The sequence below is a fragment of the Cotesia typhae genome, unplaced genomic scaffold, assembly GCF_013202065.1.
Source record: "Cotesia typhae breed Kobodo isofemale line unplaced genomic scaffold, CoteBio_Ctyphae contig_5, whole genome shotgun sequence".
Lineage (NCBI taxonomy): Eukaryota > Metazoa > Arthropoda > Insecta > Hymenoptera > Braconidae > Cotesia > Cotesia typhae.
In genome coordinates, this window is record NW_027423757.1 from 5803154 (window position 1) to 5825840 (window position 22687).

Genomic DNA, 22687 nt, shown 5'->3' on the forward strand with positions numbered 1-22687 from the left:
TCCATCAAGTCCATAAAAGAAGATGAAAAGATAAAAAAGTTAAACACAAGAGGGCATTTAAAATCCTCTAAATGAAATCCCGAGATATAAAATAATCTTTTTGCTCTGGTTAATTACTTAATTACTTAGCCGGATCACTGGAAAGAGCTTCGTCTGTTTTAATGTATATATATTATGTTTGAGGTAATAGTCATAATGATCGTCATCTGTTGATCGTTGTCGCCGGATTTGCAAAAGCAGAGGCGTATGTACCGAAGACCTTGTTACATCCCACACACAGGGCCGTGAGCGAATCTCGAGAACCAGGGCGTGTAAACCCCAATAAAAAATAATTTAAACCAATTAATCCCCAAATTAATGTAAATTAAATCATTTCATCAATCCAGGGTCCATATTTTGGCACCACAGCGTGCAAATAAGAGTCATACATTTACATATACCTTCTATCAAAAACAGATGATATTATCGTTAATATTATATAACATAACTAAATATTAAAAACGAAACAACAAATGAATCACAGGATTTTGAACTCGGCAGGGAACGAAAGACTCGATCGCCCGAAGAAAACGGAACTTAATTGCGATGATCGTTGGCGCGTGAAACCGTTAAACTCGGGACTTTTGCATTGCATCGATCTGGTAGTTTTTAATCTCCGCAAAAAAGCAACATTCACGAGCGCATAAAAAAAAAAAAAAAAAAAAAAACAGATTTTTTCCTGCTCGGAAAAATTAAGATTAGATAGGATTAGAAAAGGACAGTCTGGATGTCGATGACTCTGTTGAGTTGATACAAGTTGACTGTACTGTTATTTTTTTTTATCTCGACTCAACTCCTGTTGGGTGTTATCTCAGCTCTAGCTGCATCTGACACAACCGTCTTATTTGCTCCCTGTCCCCTCCACCTGAAAGGTATTCTCTATCCTGAATCCACTATGCACTATCCGGAGATACCAGAGAATCTCAGGTGCAGGTAAGCCAGGTAAGCCAGGGAGGCAGGGCAGGGCGTCACCTGCTTGCTCTCCCGCGTGTCCTCAACCGGACGGACCGGCTGGATCTGTCGACATCGTCTTCTGCGTCGATCAGTTCGTCGCTCTCACTCGACCTACGTCCTCACCAAACACAACCTGTATCATCTGTTAAGTCCTTCCTCCTTATTTATATTTATATTATTAATATTTAACTCTTGACTGGTATGGAATTTTAGTATCAACACTGACATCGACACCAGCACCAACACCGACATTTATAATATTATTTATTATTCCTTTTCGTCGGACGTAATCTTACGTGGTGATTCACATTACTGAGTACTGCTGGTGGATTTACACATCCCAAGTGGCTCAAAAGGCTCGGCTGAGATGAACGATACTTTTTTGGGTCCTTGCGTCATTTCACCCACCAGACAAAGCGTGAAAAAAAAATATACTTACTCCTATTGGACAGTTAAACGGTGAACGATGACAGTGAAAAATAATAATAATAAAAGGATTTTTTAGTAAAATCGAGAGTGCAGTTTCGAAGAATAAGAGTAGAAGAGAGAGAGAGAGAGAGAGAGAGAGAGAGAGAGAGAGAGAGAGAGAGAGAGAGAATGTGGATGTGGATGTGGATGTATATGGAGTGAGAGAAAAATGTTGAAGACGGTGAATTCATTTTAGTGACAACAAAAAGGGAAGACTACATGTGGAGAACCAGGACTAAGAAGCAAGAGCTGAAGCTAAAGCTAAACCCATGATCTGAGATCCAAGACTCGAGACCCAACTCGAAGTTCCAAGAGCAAGAGCAAGAGCAAGAGCAAGATCCAAGAGCTGCGGCGGACACAAGAAGGCGAGCAACACGGCAAAGTGCACGCGTACGTGAAAGTCGCCGGCGACTTTCAGGGTCGCTCTCTGGCCCGCCTCGTTTCACTCTTCACCGCTCTTTTCCTTTCTTTCTCGCTCTCTCCCGTTATTAATCTTACCTCGAAAATCTTGTGTTTCTCTCAGATCCACCACACACCGCACACCATACACCATTTTACTTGGTGGTAGTGGTCTCTTATGTATGTGCGGACTCTAACATTACATTGCTTACATACATTCATATCCAGGCGAGCACGGTATCCTGCTCGATTGCCGGATTCGGTGATTCGGCTTTGACCACAAACGATCGCATCGCGCCGGTACAAACAACAACAATAACAATAATTATACAGACAAGAGAAACTGAGTTACAGTAGTATACACCGGGATTATTTAATACCCACCGTTTTCAATAAACATTATTTTATTTTATTTTATTATATATATTTGTATTTAGTACCGAGTAAGTATTGTTTAAATAACTCGGTTTTGTTATTAACTCAGTTTCTTAATTTTTCACTCAGTCTGGAAGCCAGGCTCGCGTGGGATTCAATCGCAAAGCCATCCTTCGGGTACAATCGAGAGTGTCGATAGTATTTGTCACGCGTTCACCAGCAACGCAATCTTATATTCGATCGGTATTGTGGTTTATTGTTAAAATAAGTTTTAGTGATTTGTTATTTATTAAAAATTATTATTATTATTATTAGTGAATAAAAAACATAATTTAAAACAATAATGAAGTCACGATTTTGGAACACATGGACGAAAGAAGAGCCGAAAGTAAGGTCGCCAATTATTATAAAAGATCGTGATCAGAAGGAGAGCTTACGTGACTCCGGTCAGAGCAATGATAATCGCAATAAGATCCACCAGTACAGTTTATCCTCGCGTGTTGACCGGTTTCAATTGATAACCGACAACAACAATGATAAATTACGCAACGGGTACAAGGAAGTCTGTGCAAAAAATAAGGATGACAGTTTGCATAAACAGCAACAGCATTTGTCAAGGCGCAGAGATAATGTGAACAGTAAAAATATTTGGGAGCCACACAGAAACAAATATCACGATCAGGAAAAAATTTTGCACCATCAGCAGTACCAGCAGCATGGAATTCGAAACCAACAACAGCCAATTAATTATAGGCGGCGGAAGTCGAAAGGATCAACTTCAATAGTCGGTAATAATAGTGACAATAATAAATCCAGTGAACCGAAACTTACAAACGGGAAGTTAGAACCGTCAAACAACGGTTTCACAAAACAGGTCAAACGATCTGACGAATCGTTGGATCGTGAACGCAGAGGTGCTAAGTGTCAGCAAACTTACCACCAGGAGGACATGAGGAATTTTTTTTACGATGTGGAAACGCCGAGTAACGGAATCACCGAGCCCATTAAATTTGTCAGGAAATTCGAAGAATACGAGTGTCGATATGATAAACCGCGGATTGGTGGAGAAGAAGAAGAAGAAGAAGAAGAAGAAGAAGAAGAAGAAGAAGAAGAAGAAGAAGAAGAAGAAGATGAAGAAGAAGAAGAAGAAGAAGAAGAAAAAGATGAAGAAGAGGAAGATGGAGAGGAAAACGAGGATGTCGATGTGGATCAGGATGAGGAAGAAGATGATGATGATGAAGATGGTGAGGAGTGTTACAAGCAAACGCGTTATTCATCCTCGTCATCGTCATCCAGGAAAATAAATGGTGATTTTATACATGGTAGATCGTTATCACCGTTAGATGATTCTGTGAGCAAAGGCTGCAAACGTGAATTTATTTATTTGGATAAGAGATCTTGGAGACACTGCGAGGAGCAGTCACCAAACCGCGCGATTGAGCTCATCAAAGCAGTCGGAGAAAATTTAAATTCAAATTCAAACTGTCCGGGTTTTGTCAATGGGAGTAGGCGGAACGGAAACTGTTGTGATAGTTATGTTCCGGGAAAAAAGACCGCGAGTGATAAAACTAAAATCAATCGTAAAGATTTTGATCTGTCTGTTGGGAAGTTCGATAAGATTAGGGAACACAAAAAAGGTTTTAATCTAGTCAGAAGCGCCAGAGGGTCTTCCAGTGAGCACGAGGAGAGGAGGAGGAATTATTCGGGGCACCGAAGCTTGGAGGATAAAAATTACTTTAAAATGAACATAAATAGGGACTCTTCTAGTGGTAATAACAAGCGCGAGTCTTCGAGAGACAGACAGATATTTCGTAAAATTTCATTAAAATTAAAAGGCAAAGACAAAGAGGAAAAGGAGAAAGACATTAAAAATAATTCTAGTGAGTCAGAGTCTATTAAGAGTAAGCCGAGAAGAGACAATCGACACTCAAGACCTCTCTCTCCACCCACGTTTGAAAATATCGAGGCTGACGAGGTGGTACCAAGACAGCACCGTAAAGTATTTTCGTCTTCAAAGGATTTTCATCATCAGAATCATCAAAATTATCAGAATCATCAGCAACAGCAGTTAAGACTTAGAGATGATTATGGTGGCAAAAGGGAGGAGGTTAAAAAAATGAATAACCACAACTACCAGCATCATCACCACCGCGACTCACGTGATTTGTCATGGATTGAGAGAGAATTGTCCTCGTGGTATTCCAGCGAGGAGTCGCCGGAACGTGAGAAGACTAAGAACAAGTCTAGCAAGCCTCCGAGAACGCGTTGCCTGCTGTCAGATGAGGATGACGACAACGACGAGGACCGAGACGGGGATGAGGATGAGGATGAGGATGATGATGACGAGGATGACGACAGCGATTTGGGTTTTTCCACGCGTATTGAACGCAACGGTGCCACAGTTATTAGAATTCATACCAATTCAAAGACACCCGAGAGACGAAAAAGTCCCGAGAGAATTACTGACAGACGATATCTGGGCAGACGCACCAGGAATATTTCACCAGATAGGTATACATTTAGAGATGATGACGAGCTTGTAAGAGAGGACGATGATGATTACGACCATTTGGATGCCGGTATCGATTTTTTTGGCTTGAGAAAACTATCAACTGACTCACTTACACGGAATTTTCATGACTCGGTACGATATTTTTGGTTATTTATATAATAAATATCAGTATAAAATCAAATAAAATTACATCAATTAGCTTGTTTATTTATTTAGTTATATTAGACATGGATCAATGAGTTCGATGTATATTCAAATAATTTTACTAATATCTACTCTTGGGCAATTAGAGTGCCCACTTATACTTTGGTTATATTATTATATTACTTACACGTTATGTATATTACACGTAAATAATATGAGTAAAAAAAAAATGACTTGCCTACGAAATCATTCACGTTCTTTTACGATTTCCGTGATTATCATGCAATATTTTATATTTATTTTACTGTCAGTAAAGATTAAAACTTACTTGCTTATATTATGTTAGTTTTTCATCAATTAATATATTACGAGACGTAGTAATTAAATAAAACTCGGGTGGAGTTATATTTTTTTATCTCTGTATGGATCCACCTCAAGGTCAAAAAAAGTACCGGGTTACTAAAAATTATTATTATTTTTAATTTAAAAATTTTTGTAAATAATAAATTATAAATTTTTTTAACTGAATTAATATTCTTACGATTATAATAATAACAATAATTTTGTTTATCCTGAATTTAGTGTACGGTAAGTATATTTATGAGTATGGACACATAAGTGAGGAGCATATTATGTGTCTAGTCGATATTTGGTGATGCCAGAACTGACGTGGGTACAGAGGTAGTTTATGTAGGCGTTCTTACCATATTTGTTTTGTTACTAAAGTCTCTACTCGAGAGTCTTTCTCTTTCATTCCCGGTATCTAGACCTCTCACTCGTTGCAGCCATCCTTTTTTTAGCACCGTGATTAATATTATAATTACCCGTTATAAAGTAACAAATATACACAAGCTATTCGGGCTTCAAAATAATAAAATAAGAGGCTCAAAAAAAAAAATAATAATATTTATTTATATGGTTTTTATGTTACAGAACGTTCAAATCACGGACCTTGAGGATGGCCAGCCGTGTTTGCAATGCGGCGAAACATGTTCCGGATTTTCGCCTCATACATGGAGGTATATATATATTTTTTTTTTTACAATTAATTTACCGATAAATACTTTAACTCGTCTCCTCAGTTTTATTTTTTCATGGAAATCACTGCGATAAATGACTATCGTATTAAAATAAACGCTGTAATTTTTCAATGGCAAACACCATTTATTGCTATTAAATTTTTTATTATAGCCTTTGCTGTTACTTTACATACACTCGAGGCTCGAAAAATATTTTTTTAGTTTTTAAATTTTATTACTTTTAATAAAATACTTTTTATTGGCATGTTAGTGTTTCTGTGTAATAAAATAAGCGTTAGTTTTCGTGTAATTCATCGCAATTATGATAAAATTCTTAGTTATAACATTGAACAAATTTTCTACGTAAATTATTACTTTTTTTTTTCCACAACGGTTAAGAATGAAATCGTTGAACAATTATTTTGCTGTAATAATTTTTTAAACAGTTCAGAGAAATTTTCTACTCAAACTTTAGAACTTTTTTTTAATTAATTACGACAAAAAAATTTGCACTTGTAATTTTTAAAAATTTTTTACTAAATTTTAATCATCATAATTTAACTATTTTATATTTTTTTCGCAATAATTATTTTTGTTTTAATATTAATTAATTCAATACTGCTTGATAGAAATTTCTGTTTCAAAAATTTTTTGTCACATTTGAATATTTTAACTACAACAATAACATTCACCCAACAGATGTGATCTATATCTCCTGATGTGTGTGATATATATCTTAGCCTCTCAGACTGTTGATTTTGGCTTGTCGGAATGTTATACATCTTACAATACAACTACATATATCTATCAGCGGCAAATGTTCCCAGTGACATTTTGACGTCTGAACATTGGAATTAATAATAGTACAGTAATTTTAATTACCAAAAGAACTACATCAACATCAACAATAGCAATAATAACATACATTGTCGTATCGTAACTTTAACAAAGTGGTTTATTATAGTTTATTAAACTAGCATAGAGTTTGAAGAATCTACGAGCAAGGTATACACAGCGAAGGCTGTCAGACTTGGGAGCGCCAGTTAAATTATCCACGTATAATTACACACTTTAGATCTATGTACTTATATTAGACAAGTATTATGGACGAATGACTCACAAGACTTCTTTCTGGATTACCCTGCTCATAGCTACTCGGTAATAACAAATTAATTGTGCACTCTCTGATGGGGCTTCGTGACTCTACGAAGCCACCTCACATTTACTGAACTCTCAACACATTATTATATTTATTACATACATTGAGGTCATGATTTTAGACATCTTACGTCGACGAATGGCAGAACTTCCTTATATTAACTACATTTGTTACGTCAGATCACAATTAATTGCTTTCTTTGATTATTCATACCCCGAACTAATTAATGCTCTATTCATCCGAATTATTTAAAATTTTAAGACAATAAATTTTTTCCGGTTATTCAACGAGCTTAACTAATTTCAATGTTAAAATGACAGTTTATCTTTGCCGCGTGAGTAATGCAGAAAATAAATAAAATAATCCAACCAATGGCTCTTTCTATTTTAGTATTTCACAATACGCTTACTAACTTACTTATACGACAAAGAGTACATGAATCTCGGAGATTTTGGCTCACAATCAATTCACTTTAAAAGACACGCTCATGACAAGTAAATGTAGAATAATGGATAATGAAACAACTGTTTTAAAGAGTACGTATCATTTTTATTGTGCTATATTTTTTGTCAACCGGTGATTCATATTATTGTTGGTCAATAGCCAAAGATACGAGATCTCTCGGTACAGTATACAGTATACAGTACACAAATCTTTAGAACAAAACGTTACCCGCTGAATAAAAATATCAAGTATTTATTTAATTTTTATATTTTCCGAATTTTGTGTACTGTGAAAATTTTTTTTATCAAGGGTGCAAAAAGTTACATTATATAAGTGAAATTTAATGAAAAATTCGACAAGTAATTCAAAGTTGGAATATTTTATTTTTCATAATTTTTTTTTTTTTTCAAATTCTATAGATAAAGTTTTACTCCAAAAATTAGAATAGTAATTACAATAATTAAATAATAAATTACATAAAACCAATTAATATTTTTTATTGACCTTAAATTAAAAACACCCTCAACAAGTATTGTTGTTTTTCATCTCAAGATCCGTTCTGAATGTGTTTATGGTTGAAAATTATCAATTGGCTTTAATTTCGACTTTATTTAAAATTCTCTAAGTGAAAAATTTTTAAGAAAATTGATAAGGACTTATATTTAAAAAATTTGAATGTTTATTAGAACAGTCACCCAATTTTTTGCATTTTTATTGTTTAACTAAAAAGTTGAATTTTTAGATTTTATAAATAACAACTTCATGAAAATACTTGGAAAAAAAAAATTCTAAATTTGCTAAAATTCCTTATAATTTGTACAGTAATCAGATGCTTACAAACTTCACACTAAAATGTCGTACAAAATATTTCCCCAAAAATTTAAACAGTAATTCCAACAATTAAACATTAAATCACGAAAACTAAAAATTGAATAAGACCAATTAATGTGTTTATTGACCTTAAATTAAATAACACCCTCCAAAATGAGTTCTTAAGTGTATTTATAAAATAAATAATATAAATAACTAGACAGTATTCATCGTGGCACGTGCTCTCATTCTCATAGCGACCACGAGACATCTCGTATCTCGGATCATCATCTTCATTACTGAGTTACAATAATAAGCGCCTTCTTTTGTGCGTACAATCTCGTACTTGTTACAATATAATAGTACATAGTAGTCGGTCATGTTAAAGTAATAACGCTCTGTTGATAAGCGATGCATGTGAGCTTGTGAATAAAATTACCCGGAAAAGTGCCACTACTAAGTAATATATATGTAATAAGTAATAATTATCGTTATTAATGAACCGCAAAGTGTCATTGGAGAAAATAGCTAGTGGAGTATAATAATTATTATGATTATACAGTGACATGATTTGTATTAATTGCGTAATAATAACGACACACCTTTGTGGAATAAATTGAGACATCGGACTTGAGTTTTATTTGTCTAGTCAGTAAACTATTATGTTTAGTATTAGTATGTCGCGTTATATTAGTTTTGTTATTATTATTTGTGCTTTTCTTGGTTACTGCGATGAGTGTGTTTAAAATTATATTGAGTATGACTAAATTTACCGTGACTTGGTTATAAGTTGTCCTTATATACGGATTTAAGTTGTTGATATTCAAATCGTGCTCAAGTGTTATCTCTTACTGTGGAAATGATATAACATTTATTACATGGTGATTGATATTTGATCTGTGTATTTGGATACGTCCTATTGAAAATAATTGATTTTCAATTTTAAAATCAAAAGTCAGGTATTTTTATTTTTCAATCAAAATAAATTTTCTTAAAATCTTAAAATTAAAGTGTTTTGTTTATTTCTGACTATTTAATTTAATTATACGGATGTGGTTTCTTTTTCTATTAAAAGAGTTACTTATTAAGCAGAGAAGCGTTTTACTGATTAAAAAAAAAAAAAAAAAAAAAAACTAAATTAAATTAAACGTTATTACGTTTCTTAGGATAAAACGCCTAATGACTCACTTTTTCCACAACTTTTTGCACCAACATTTTAAGTATTTCCAAAGAATTCCATTGCAAAAATACCTCGACAATTTACTCGCGCATTTGTGATTTTTGTTAAATAATTATCATCTCTCAGGCTATTTGTTTTTATTTAAATTGTAATTATGTCTTTAAAACATTCCAAACCTTTTAGACTTAGAATATAAAACTCAATTTATTATTTTGACTTTTTTAGTACGATGTTATTTAATAATTTTATTAGAATGCTTTAGAAAGGTTATACGGAGACATTTGTCGTATAATTTATAATATATGTCGGCGTAATACATTATTTCAAATAAAGTGACGATAAAAAACTACAAAAGAAAATAAATAGTGATAAATAAATAAATCTCGAGGTGTTGATACGTGTTAGACGTCATTAGAAGTCATTAGATGAGACAACAGACCTTGAATGTCACACTTGGGTGCATTTAAGATAAATATTTAGGTTAAACTATTGTATTAAAAAAAAAAAAAAAAAAAAAAAAAAGGCCTAACAATTACTGTTCTCTTATCTGCAAAGTAAGACATTCGATTCTGGCTCTTTAAAAAAAAAAACATTATCGATTACAAAGTTTTGTTTGCACCACGTAATCGAGGCGATAATTACATTAAAAAGTTTATAAATAAAATGTATGACCCAAAAAAAGTATTAAAAAAAAATGAAACGGAGCGTGAAATGAAATGACTCAGAATATTTGGTTAAAAAATAATAAAATGAAATGATTTGAGTGTAAAAACAAGTATGTAGAGGTAATGTACTTTTAAATTGATTATCTCGAGTACTTACACTCAACACAACGGTGGAATAACGCCGCGTGACCGCAAATTTAAAGATAAGATTTGTATTTTTTAATATACACGATATAATACTACACAGACTGTCGACTCGCCGTTGAGCTTGTTACAATCAGTTATGACGCATTGTCAATTCGTTCAACATCAACTCATGTGTGCACGTAAACTCTTACTTGCATTTCACTTTTAAATCTGTAGAGAAACATATATATGTTTTATTTGTATAAATACAATACTTGTAACTTGTAAGGCTTATATTATAAAAGTATGTGGAAGTTGTGTATTGGATCAAAGAACGCGTTCTCTTATCTTGTCAATGTGTTTGGCTGATGGTATCATCTCCTACATTAGTGTTCTTGCATTAGTCGAGTCCTACACTCCACTAGTTGCTACACATTACATTATAAAATGACTAACCATACACCATGATACTGATAGTCTTGGAGCATCAACCACCAAACAGCGAGTAAAGTAGTAAGCAGTAAGCATCAAACACCAAGCACAATATAAAGCTAAAGGGGACTGAGGCGTGATTTTAATGTCTGACTATATTTAGAATGTGATCATACACTCGAAGCGCGCTATCGCACGAGTCTCCGGATAGTTATAGTTATAACATTTAACGCGACGATAAAACGAGTTTCGGTGGGTGTGGATCTATAATATTACGCGGTATCAAAAAATTCAATCTATGCGGATGGAATAGAGTTGAATATATTTTTAAAGTTAGAAGTTGTACTTCTTCTTTTTATTTATTCCTATTTGATTTTTCAAACGGACTTGTATAGAGAGAAGAAGAAGAGTGAATTTTGTGTCTGCCCGTGAAACTTAAACTTGTGTATTACCATGTCCAGTGAATAGAATTGTAATTTTATTTAATATTATATTGAATTGGTGTGATGGAAACAGTAATGTTGTTTTAAGTTGAAACTTATTTTATTGTAATTTATTTTATTTGTTGGGGGGCAATAAAATAACGAGAGGAAGTTGCAGGTATTGTGGAGAAAAAGGTGATTGAGAGCGACATTAGAATTTACAATGAACGACAGATGGGAGACGCGAAAACACACTGCGATTGTCCATAACCCTGGGAATGCGTACGATGACGATCTTGAGGATCTGAATTACGATAATGATAATAATGACGATGATGGCAATGAACGATCGGGTATTTATTGCACCGGGTGAGTTAGCTTTGTTCACTTTTTGTTTCAATGTTTTTATTTTTGTTACAAATAAATAAAAATTATTTTAAGAATTTTTATCACTCGTTTTCTGCATTGATACAATTTATAGATACATCGACGTAATTTATACATTTCATACGTTATCATTTATTCATTAGGAATTATTTATTAGTTTAGAAAATTCATTTAATAAGTATAATTTTATCCGCATAAATAAGACGTTATTTATTATTCAGTAGACCTGCAATTAATTTTTTTTTAATTACAATTATTTATAGCTTCTATTAATATTTGTAATTATAATAGTAAAAGTAATATAATAAATCAACTTACTAATTAAGTTGATTTAAAAAAATATCTGACACCCGTCAAAAAAATATTAAATGATTTTTATTTGTAATAAAATATTTGTCTGTGCTACTTCTTTGTTAAATAAATTAAAAAATTTATTATAATATAATAAATAAAAAGATAGTAAATAAAATTTGAATAATTACATTATTAAGACATATTTTAAAAATGATAAGTTGCTTGAACAATTCCATCAGCTGGACAATGAGCTCTGAGGCGTTAAAATGATAACGCGGTTATTTATTTTGCAGATATCGTTATCAATACAACACAGGCGTATAATCTCAGTAGAATACGAAAAATATTATTGAGAGTAACTGGCGTACAGCAGTTAGTATAATTTAACAGTTAATAGCGGGTGGTTCGATTTAATGTAAATTAATATAAAGAGTTTTATATCACGATGATTTGGCTCATCGTAAGCCGCTACTAAAATATTCAGTATAAGTATTAAAGTGAAAGTGTTTCTTCTCGGAGTAGTAAAAAAAAGTAGCTCAAAATCGTGAATATATTTTTGTCAGTGTGTTTGTCACAGATAATTTAAAATAATATTTAATAGTAGCATTCCAGTGTCGAATGTGACACGCAGCACATCGGTGTGTAATTGCACAAATGAAAATTGCCGTACCGACAATGGCACGTAATAAAAAACAATTTGCGAAGGCCGCGGGTTCTTTCGAGTTGTCGTATCTTGTGTGCTCCAAGTAGCTGTCATTTCTACTTCGTTTTTTTCGTATTATATTGTTGCTTCTTTTTTCCATTTAACTTCGTCAAGTGGAACGCGCAGTGCAACTTCCAGTTGGAGAACGTGTCAGTTTAAAACGCGATGTCGTTGTGAAAACTCGGTTCATATCATATCAACATTTCACTTAATAAGTTTGATATATACTGTATCAATAGTATTATATATTGTATAGCTTCTTTTAAATTGAGGTTCGTGCCATTGCTCAAAAACGGTCTCGTGTTCATGTAATCGCTAGTAAGTACCCGTAGATTGATTGTCGACAAGGTCATACCCGTTAATTTTAATGTTGAGAGAATTTGTGTCCGGTTATTATATTATATTGTGTGTATTCATTTTATGTGCTGGAATTTGAGAACTTAAATTAGACATATCAATGCTATATTCATAAATACAAACAAACATTTTATTTAATGGTTAAATTGAAAATAAATAATTATTTAAAACTGTAAAAATAAAAAACATTTAATAATAGTTGTTTGTAATAATAAATTGCTTGTTTTCTCAAAGTAAAGCCATCAATTTGTTGTCCATTAACCTGATTGTAACAATTCAATCTACCGGATCAAGTCGATAGACACTGTGTTGACATTAGAATATTTTTTTAGCGGTCATTATTGTTTATCTTGGCCGATGAACGCATTAGTTTCACTTAAAGTATCACCCGAGATCCTATTATTTCTCCAGTGTAATTATAACTGTGATATTTATTTTTTTTTATATTTACGTACGTCCGTATAAACATCGAACAGATTGCGAGAATTAATATTTGTCCAAGTTGATAAATATACGTAAAACAATAAAATGGTTTGGGACGATCGGTTATCAGTGAAAGAAGTGACGGAAGAGAAAAAGAAAACACCGCGGTTTCCATCTCGCGAGCGTAATTTCGCGGTGAGAAGAAAAGGGGCTCGGAAAACTATAGCTCGGGAAAATGGATTTTCAGTTAGCGATTTACCGCCTGTGATGCCTCCACCACCACCACCGCTGCCGGCGCCACGGGCATCTGTTATTAAAAATTCACATCATGAAAATATATGCTTGCACTGTCCTTGCATTCGAGCCTTGAAACTTAATGAGTAAGATTTTGATTTTCTTTTAACAATATATGTAGTAACTTATACTGATAATGAAATAATTTTATAAATAAAAAAAAAAACAGTAATAATAATAATAATAATAATAATAGCGATATGATTCCAAGGATCAGTTATTACATAAATCAATCATCTATACAACGTGATTACTATGTTATCATTACCATAAATCGCAAATAAAATGATACGAAAAAAAATCCATTACAAATTAAAATTATCTAAAAATGGTAACTCTATCGGACGGCTGATAAATACATTTAATAATAATATACGTATATATTTATCCATGAGATAAATAAATCGTGTAAATGTTTAAAATATGTATGGGTTAAGTACCGTATTTACAAATGATTTATATGTAAAAACAACATTAAAAAACTCGGTATTAAGTATTTATAACGACATTAAGTGATGAAAAAAAATTATGTTTTGTGACATCTGGGTAGTATATATCTTGAAATTGCCAACAAATTTAACTTTTAATAATAATTAACAGTTTCATTTATTCCGTTCATTTGGAGCGATTAGTTTGATGGGAAAAGAAGCAACTGGAGTGAGCAGAGTCTACATTTTTTACTCGGTCATAAATCTTATGAATAACTGCGGAAACTTGAAATCAAGCCCAAACCGTGGAAATTTTACGAGCCTTTATGACTCCACTAAGCTTCTATATCTTTATTCTATAAATACTTATACCAGAATCCCACTAAACGTTATTAGTTATAAATTATTATTTATTACTAATAATTATACTAAAAACAACTCATTGATCTGCTAATGATTAGTAATTCTACGTAAATATATTTTGTATTTTTAAATATATTACGCGCATCACACTTGTCTAAACACAAGTAGCTCGATATTTAAATATTTAAATTTTCATAGTCGATTAAAGAATTAATCACTAGGCTTGTCACTCATTCGAACAATTTTATAATTTTTTAAAAATAATTTTTAATAAATTTCGGAAATTTATAAATATTTATATAATTTTTGATAATAATGGTCATGGTAATTTTTTTTTTTTTCTGGTAAAGTAATAATAATAATAATAATAATAATAATAATAATAATAATAATAATAATAATAAACAGGGTAAATTGTTGATAAACAAACGTTATGTTAACACGAAAAATAATTAATTACAGAGAAAAAAAAGTAGTATAGTTATATGAATGGAGAAAACTACAGGAAACTATTAGTAACAACAGACTCAGTGAGTGAAGTTGCCAACAAACTGTCATACTATTCAGGCATCAGCCCACAGTTAAACGTAGGTAATTTTTGAATGTATGTGTTATGGATCTAGGAAGATAGTGGTGAGCTTTTTGAAGAGTTAGGAGACTGTTAGGTTGCTAGCCAGTGCCTTTGACGCAGATTATACAGCTCACTCAGCTCACAAGCTTGGCCTTACGTAAAAAGCCCCGGCAGTAGTCAAAGACGAGGAAACCAAGGTCGTCAGTCTGTCATTCCCGTCATCGTCGTCAGCTCGCTCATCTCACTAATGAAATTAGAGAAGATGACTATTTTTTTTCAACCCGCCTCTACTTTACACTTTTGTGTAATGTACTTATATTATATATATTTAGACTTTTTACACTCAACTGAATTTTTACGCTCACTAAACTTTGCACAATGTTTTCTAAAATTAAATAAACTTTATAATTTATAATAAAATAAAAATAACAGTAATGACAGTAACAAGTTTTGAAACTTTTTCCAGCGATGATTACTTAGCTTTAAAAATTGCCAACATTGAATAAACTCAAGCTAAATAAAACGAAGCAGTACAAGTGAAATACTTTTTATTTTATTTCATATAAATAAAATAATGAAATCGCAAACTCGACATTATTAGCATTAATGCGTACAGCAAGCTTGCATTTAATATAAATTCACCCGGGATTTTTTTTACGCAATTAAGTGGTTTCAGTAAACTTTATGCCTCGTCAATGTAATGACCGAAAACAAAATTAATCGGGGTAAGATAAACATAAACAACGTGTAAATTAAAGTTAAGACTTTAATTATGTAAACAAGTATAAAGTTTTCGGATAAAAATAATAATAAATCTGTGAGAATGTGTGTACTGCTAAACTTTGAATCTATTTTGTTTGAGCAATTTCGAGATAAGCATTTAAGAAGCCACTTAAAAGTTTTTGATCTCCCTTATTGTGAATACATTTAAATAGGTTGTGATCGTGATGATAATAATAATAAAAATAATAATAATAATAACCATAACGTCAAAGACCCTAAATGTGTAAAAATAAAACTAAATTTGAAGAAAAGCTTTTGCAAGTTCTTACCAGATGACACCGAGATGTTGCGCGTGCGCGAGTAATTCTTGAATCACACGTAGAATGTTTTTCCGCGTGTAGAGGTACAGCCTACCTACGTGTGGACTGAACCTCGTGGCGCCAGTTTGAAATATGCTCCTTCTGTGGATGCACTGTCGGTCAATTATTATTGCACGTACATACCAAAATAACAATAATAGTTATATTATTAATGAGCTTCCATTGAATATAGTTGTCTATCTTTTACAGCAGTTTAAGTTTTAGCATTTAAAAACACTAACAGTGTGTTGACAAATCAGTGATTTGTGACGCTAATTTTAAAATGCAAAATTAATAAAAAATAATAACAGTAATAATAAATGATCAGTGATCACGTTTGCAGATGATAAGCAAATATAAAACAATTTTAAAGCGATAATAGCCTTTAAATACTAGCATAAACACTTTTTATCTAATTAATAGCCATTAGCTGAGACTATAGGTAGCACAACAAACAGATATAAAATATAATAACGCCTTTGGGTGACTTAACTCCTCGTGAGATATACCTGAGAGTGTGTAGGATAAATCTCATGGCCTCTTTTGATAACACCTGCGCGTGTACAATGCGTCGTCAAATTATGCATCTACACCGGGATTTATCCTTATAAAATGAATATGAGTACATATTATCGCTAGTGCTGGCTATTTTATTTCCATTAAGAGTATGTGTTTTTTTTTTGTTTTTTTTTTTTTTTTAAATAATTAAATATATTTATCGCAATTAGAGACTCTTGCTCGGTAAGATTTATCAGTCAATGTGAGAAAATGGATTGCTGAATTACATACCAATACAAATACAAATATAAATACATATATCGTATGTTTTAATCGTGATATCTCTGGAACACCGTAAAGCACTTTAATTTTGTTTATTGTTCACTTTTCAGTCTGTTTGGTAAAAGAAAAAAAAAAAAAAAAAAATGTGAGGGCGTAATCCAAGTACGATAAATTTATGAAGTCTAAGGAACAATATTTTTTCAGAGCAATCATTTAAGTTGATAACAAGGTCAAAATAAAGGCAGTTTTCACTATCAATACAATAGAGAAAGAAACCAATTGATTTAATGTAATTGTCGATATTTTTTTTTATTTTAATTTTATTATTATTTCTTGACAACCTAAAAAGGTAACATCATTAAAAGTTTATTTAGGAGGTAAATAGTGCCGTTATTGTCGATTGTAACGAAAAATCCTCATATTAATCCTTAGCAAAGTCTTTACGATGATGACTGATGGATCAGAGTCCACACCTACATATGCATACACATACAAACAAACCCAATAATGGAGTCAAAGAATGAATAGCTGTGTTTTCGTGACAAAGATGAAATCGTACGAGACGACACGCTGAACGAGCGATTGCAACGGCGTCACACGACGCCAGCTCTACCACCATCTTCTTCGAGTTCATCCTTAAGGATGAGCCCCAAAGGACGCTCTGGGGGTCACGAGATGCCTAAAGTCGAAGTAAGAGTCTCGTGTGTCGCTGGCCCGGGTGGCGAGCCCCAGGGAGTGCGTGTAAGAATTCCAGAACCGAAGAAACGACCGATCAGTCCGCCCTCCACGCGCACCAGGTGTCCTTCTGTTCCTGAAAAGGACTTCTACAGGAAAACCGCCTCGCTGGATCGCCGTGAAAGGTATCCGACCTTGTCAGGGGCTGAGATAAAGCAGTACGCGAGTGTTTCTACTGACCTTCCACGTGCTGCTACTGCTTCTGCTAAAAGGAATCCCATGTTGGATCGAAGGAATCGCTACCCCACGATTTCGGGCGCAGAGTTGAGGCGCAGTATGACCATTGGTCGCTGTCCTTTGGAAGACGGTCTGGACCTCAGCTTGGCTCCCTGGCCGGGGATGAAGTGGGCCTGCGTTCGGGTCCTACATCTCTATTGTAAGGTCTTCGATCAGTATGAACTCTTCGAGCTGATCGTTAGGTATGCTACTAGTCACGAAGTCCTTTTTCTGATTCGTGTGTGAGTTTGTTTTTTTTTTTTTTTTTAGTTTGGTCAGCGCCTAGATCAGATGGAAGTTGCAACAAATTTTTTATTTTTTGTTTATTAGCAATTAGTACTTAGTTTTGAAACAGAAATTTAAATAGCGCTTTATGTATCTTATTTTTTTTTTTTTTTTAAGATCTTTCAGTATAAAAATTTATACACTGATAAAAAGATGAAATTGATTCAAGAGAAAAAATCTTGATCTATGAAAATTATTTTGAATAATTTTTCCTATACCAAGTAGAAGAGAGTTATAAAATTAAGAAAAATTTTTTTTTGAAACAAGATTTATTTTTTTAATTAAGTTTATCTTTTTTATCAATGCATTAATTTTTATATTTGGCTGCTCTAATTTAGAAAAAACAGTAACTAACGTTACTTAGATTTTTTCAAATATGTCTTATATAAAAGAGGTTTAAATTAATAAAAAATTTGATTTAAACATAAAAGGCTAATTAATAAAAAATTTTTACATTGATTACTTAAAATATGCTTATATTTTTAATCATACATAAATTTAATACTAAAAAAATTTTGGACTGAATAGACTGTTCAAAACCTTTGAAAAAATGTTTTGCTAAGTATGAGATTTATGAAAAATAAAAGTATGTCAAGTGATAAATGAATTAAATTCAGCACAAAACCAACTGGACATGGGCTAAAAAAGTGAAAGCAATGAGTCTCCACAGCTAGAGATTAGTTAGTTCCTTTTACTACTATACATACTTTATACCAACTACTGTACTCTTACTATGGTACTCTTTTACCACCACGGTGTAAATCGGATTACCCTCATTTATTATCAGGGCGTTGTTGTTTCCCGCTAACGGCTCGCGACAACTCGCCTAAGAATTAACGGAACGTATTTTTTATTTATTTCGTTATTTTTAATCTCTTTTTTTTTTTTTTTTTTTTTTTAAATCTCTACACATACAGGATGCATTATATTAGTGTTATTTTTAAGCGAGAAATTTTAATGAGACGCCGTTGACATGTGACAGCACTTTTTTTCTGATGTCTTAATTAATGTGTTTATTAAAGAAATTCATGTTTATTATCTCCCTGTTTTATTTTTATAATGACATTATAATAATCTATGTACGGGCTCCGGAGAATGTTGAATGGTGTTGAATGTAACGCGGGGTGGTGACGACATTTACAACCCCACCTATTCTTCAGCGTAACGTGTTCTCATTAGAGCTGCTATGCCATACTACTCGGGGATAATATGGTGTGTGGAATTGCATCTAACGAGAAACGAGGGACGATTAACATTTCTTCGTACTCTCTATCATTTTTCCGCCCTCGTATTACATTACTGTGATTTTTAAAAATGTCAAATCCTTAAAAAAAAAAATAAATGTTTATATGACATTATCGGGACGACTTCCAAACTTTTCATTAACAGCACTTGACATTGGCAATGACGCAAATCAAAATTATTTTAATCCTTCTAAAAATAGTGCTGCTAAATTAACAGAATTAATACAAATATGAAAGCATGATAATTTATTTAAATTTACAATTAATTGATATAATAATTTATAATAAAATATACGTTTATCGTAACAAGATTCCGGGGAGTGGAGAAATGCATTTTTAAAGTACATTCGTACTGTATGAGTGATAAGACCTTGAACTGACATCCGGAAGGGCGCGGTGAAACTTTAATGAATATCAATATGCATTTTGTTGATTGTTTTATAATAACACATTAAATTATTATCCAAGTTCAAGGACTGTTTAATTAACACTTATTACTAATTGCTCAAACATTATTCACGACTATAAATAACCTCATTTTTATTTTTATTATTATTGTTTTTTTTTATTAAAGCCATTAAAGTACTTAATAAATGATTTTTTATTATCAAAATAAACTCCAACAGCGTATTAAAGATTATATATCTTAAAAATTCATTTACATAAGTGAAATAAAAAAAAATAAATAAATAATTAACTTTTTCAATCATCGAATTTATATAAAAAAAAATCCAATACAAAATAAAAAAAATTTAATCACGCGGATAGTTAACTTTTATGACTCATAAGATCAGGTATAGCCGAGTGTATCGAAGCGTTCAATAAATCTAGTGGGAGGATAAATATTTATCATTCTTTTATCACTTATATCAAATAAACTATATGTATTTGCAGTGTCCTAGATATTTATTTTTAATTACCGGAAATTAATTGTTTTATTTTTCTCAGGAAAAATTGCACGAGCTGCAAGTGCCCGAAGGAAGTCCACGACGTCTGTCACGAAGAATGGGTGTCAGTGAGAGCGCGTTTGGGTTTGAAAAGCGAGAGCTCGAACAATTACATCGGGTTTGAACCGCGGGATCGAGGACTGGCTTGGGCACCTTCCAGTCTGCCGCCTCATAAGGTATCAACAGCTAGTTTATAAGTTTAAATTATAATGTTAAGTAAACATTAAACAGCTTGCATATTATTTGACATTTCAAGCAACTGGCGAGATGAAAAGACGTTGACGTAGATTTGATGAGATAAAACCAGAACACGTGGCAATCACAAACGATCAGTGATGATTAATGTTTAAATAAAGCTTTAAAGAGTGATTGCAGTTGAGTTCGTTAGGAAATTCGTAAATTAGCCGATGACGTATTTGGACCCACTGCGATTTTTATTTAAATTAAACTAAAATTGTTTAATATTTTAATGCGCCTGTTGCTGTTAATTATTTTTATTGTTAAACTTTTTTACTGCTGCACTTTAAGATATCGGTATTAGTATTAGTATTAACATTAAAATTACTGAGTACTGAAAATTCTGGCAGCTGGCCAGGGATTTCCATAACGGAGGTTTGAGAAAATTTATCTCGTTGCTGCTACTAGATTCGATTACTTTAGTCTTATTCGTCGGTAATTAAAACCAATCGAGTTGTTCGTTTAGTTGATTGATCAAGTAATAAATTAATTTATTGATCGAATTAAAAATATATAGTATTACGGGACATAAATTGATAAATAAATGGATAAAGATTGTAAAGATTAAGTATTATTAAAGTATATTGACTGTTTCCCACAAGTTTAACGATTATGCGTTTTATTATGAACATACTCATAAATTTACGATCGCAATATTTAATTGAGTCAAGTGTTTGCGTCTGGTTTTATTAGTTATTTGGTGGGATTTGTGCCAAGAGATACAGCTGAACTATCATTTTGTAATTTTAATCAATCAAAATAACTCTACAATGTAAAAATTCGCGGAGTAATTTTTTAATTAATTAAATTTCCTTGAAATTAAATTCACTCTGAGAAGGATTTTATTTAGATTAATAAAAGAAACTTCGCGGGGTAAATTATTTATTTAATTTTTAATAAAAATAAACAAAATAGATCTTATTCATTTAAAAATTACAAAATCTGTATTTAGAGATTTTTTAAAAATAATACAAGTTTTTGTCTTAATTTAATTTTAAAATTGCATCAAAATTTTTAAGAAAAATGAAGTTTCAATATTTAAAAACTTAAGCTTTAGATAAATCATTTGAAGTGTTTTTTAATGATTTGGCTGATAAAACTGATATTTTTTCACTTCGGTATTCCGAGCGATGAGAATAAAAATTTCACTCCCAATTTCTTGCAATGAACTGATAAATAATAAAATATTTATTTCAGGTGGAGGAATATTTTTCAATGTTGCCGGAAATATCAGTTCCGCGATTAGGAACTCCTGGAGAACGTCATCGCGACCGTCAACTGGCGACTCAATTACCTAAGCAAGATCTCGCGCGGACTTATTGCCGGCATTTGGACCCCAGGCACGCGGCAAGTGCTGATGATTTTATGGCCGCGAGAAATGAAATAGCTTTGGACATCGGCAGTGTCCAGGAAGTACTTGAACGTGGACATGTGAGTTATTAAATTTTTTGGGTTTTATGATTATTAGTTATCATTCTTTTTTCCTATAAAAAATTTATCTAATAAAATATTATTATTATTCAGGAATGCGGAGTATGTCACGAGCCATTTAAATATGGGAGTCTCGCCGTGATGGCAAGCAAACTTGGACTGCTCTATCATCCCGCATGTTTCCAGTGTGCTCAGTGCCATGAACTACTCGTTGATTTAGCCTATTGCGTTCACGATGACGCATTATATTGCGAGAGACATTATGCCGAAAGACTTAAGCCTCGCTGTGCTGCCTGCGATGAGGTATTTACATTTTTTTATTGAAAATTTTTAAATTTCAACCCTGATAGCCAGCGCTTTCTCAGTAAGTAGTTGGCTTCTAGCAGTTACGGTTAACTTGACATCGAGTTAGCGGTAATTTTTTACATGACAACAGTTGTAAGCAAATTGACGGAAATCTACGGCCGAAACTTGAATACAAGTTAACAATCAAACTTGTAGTTAAATTTCCGTTCAACTTTATTACAATTTGACAGAAATACTTGTACAGCAAGTCTTGACGTCTGTTTGCAGAGTAAGTTATAGGTAACTAATAGTTAATCGCTTGCTTTACCAACTCTTTCCGTCAAGTTAGCTTCAAATTGCGGACGTAGTTTGACAGTAAGTTACAGGTAAGGTGGCTATCAGGGAAGATCTTTCTTTGCTACCGTTTTGTTATCGGCAAAGCTGGGTTTTTTTGATCGCGGTTGATAATTAAAATTT

General features: G+C 32.5%; 2 protein-coding genes across 5 annotated transcripts in view; one reads left to right on the forward strand and one right to left on the reverse strand.

Moving 5' to 3' along the window:
- Rpiiic53 (RNA polymerase III subunit C53) overlaps positions 1 to 22687 on the reverse strand; it is a 160432-nt gene that overhangs the window by 15616 nt on the left and 122129 nt on the right. The gene's annotated exons all lie outside the window — the stretch shown is intronic.
- Lmpt (four and a half LIM domains protein limpet) overlaps positions 1 to 22687 on the forward strand; it is a 58649-nt gene that overhangs the window by 10310 nt on the left and 25652 nt on the right. Inside the window, exons 2-5 of one of the 4 annotated variants that reach the window (XM_074247841.1) lie at positions 5825 to 5910; positions 20259 to 20433; positions 21692 to 21925; positions 22019 to 22228. In XM_074247841.1, coding sequence (XP_074103942.1) covers positions 5825 to 5910; positions 20259 to 20433; positions 21692 to 21925; positions 22019 to 22228 — 705 coding nt within the window. Of the gene's footprint in view, positions 1 to 5824; positions 5911 to 10922; positions 11518 to 13402; positions 13693 to 17008; positions 17985 to 20258; positions 20434 to 21691; positions 21926 to 22018; positions 22229 to 22687 lie in introns of those variants that run through there. The other 3 variants (XM_074247840.1, XM_074247839.1, XM_074247838.1) reach the window with 3 other exon arrangements.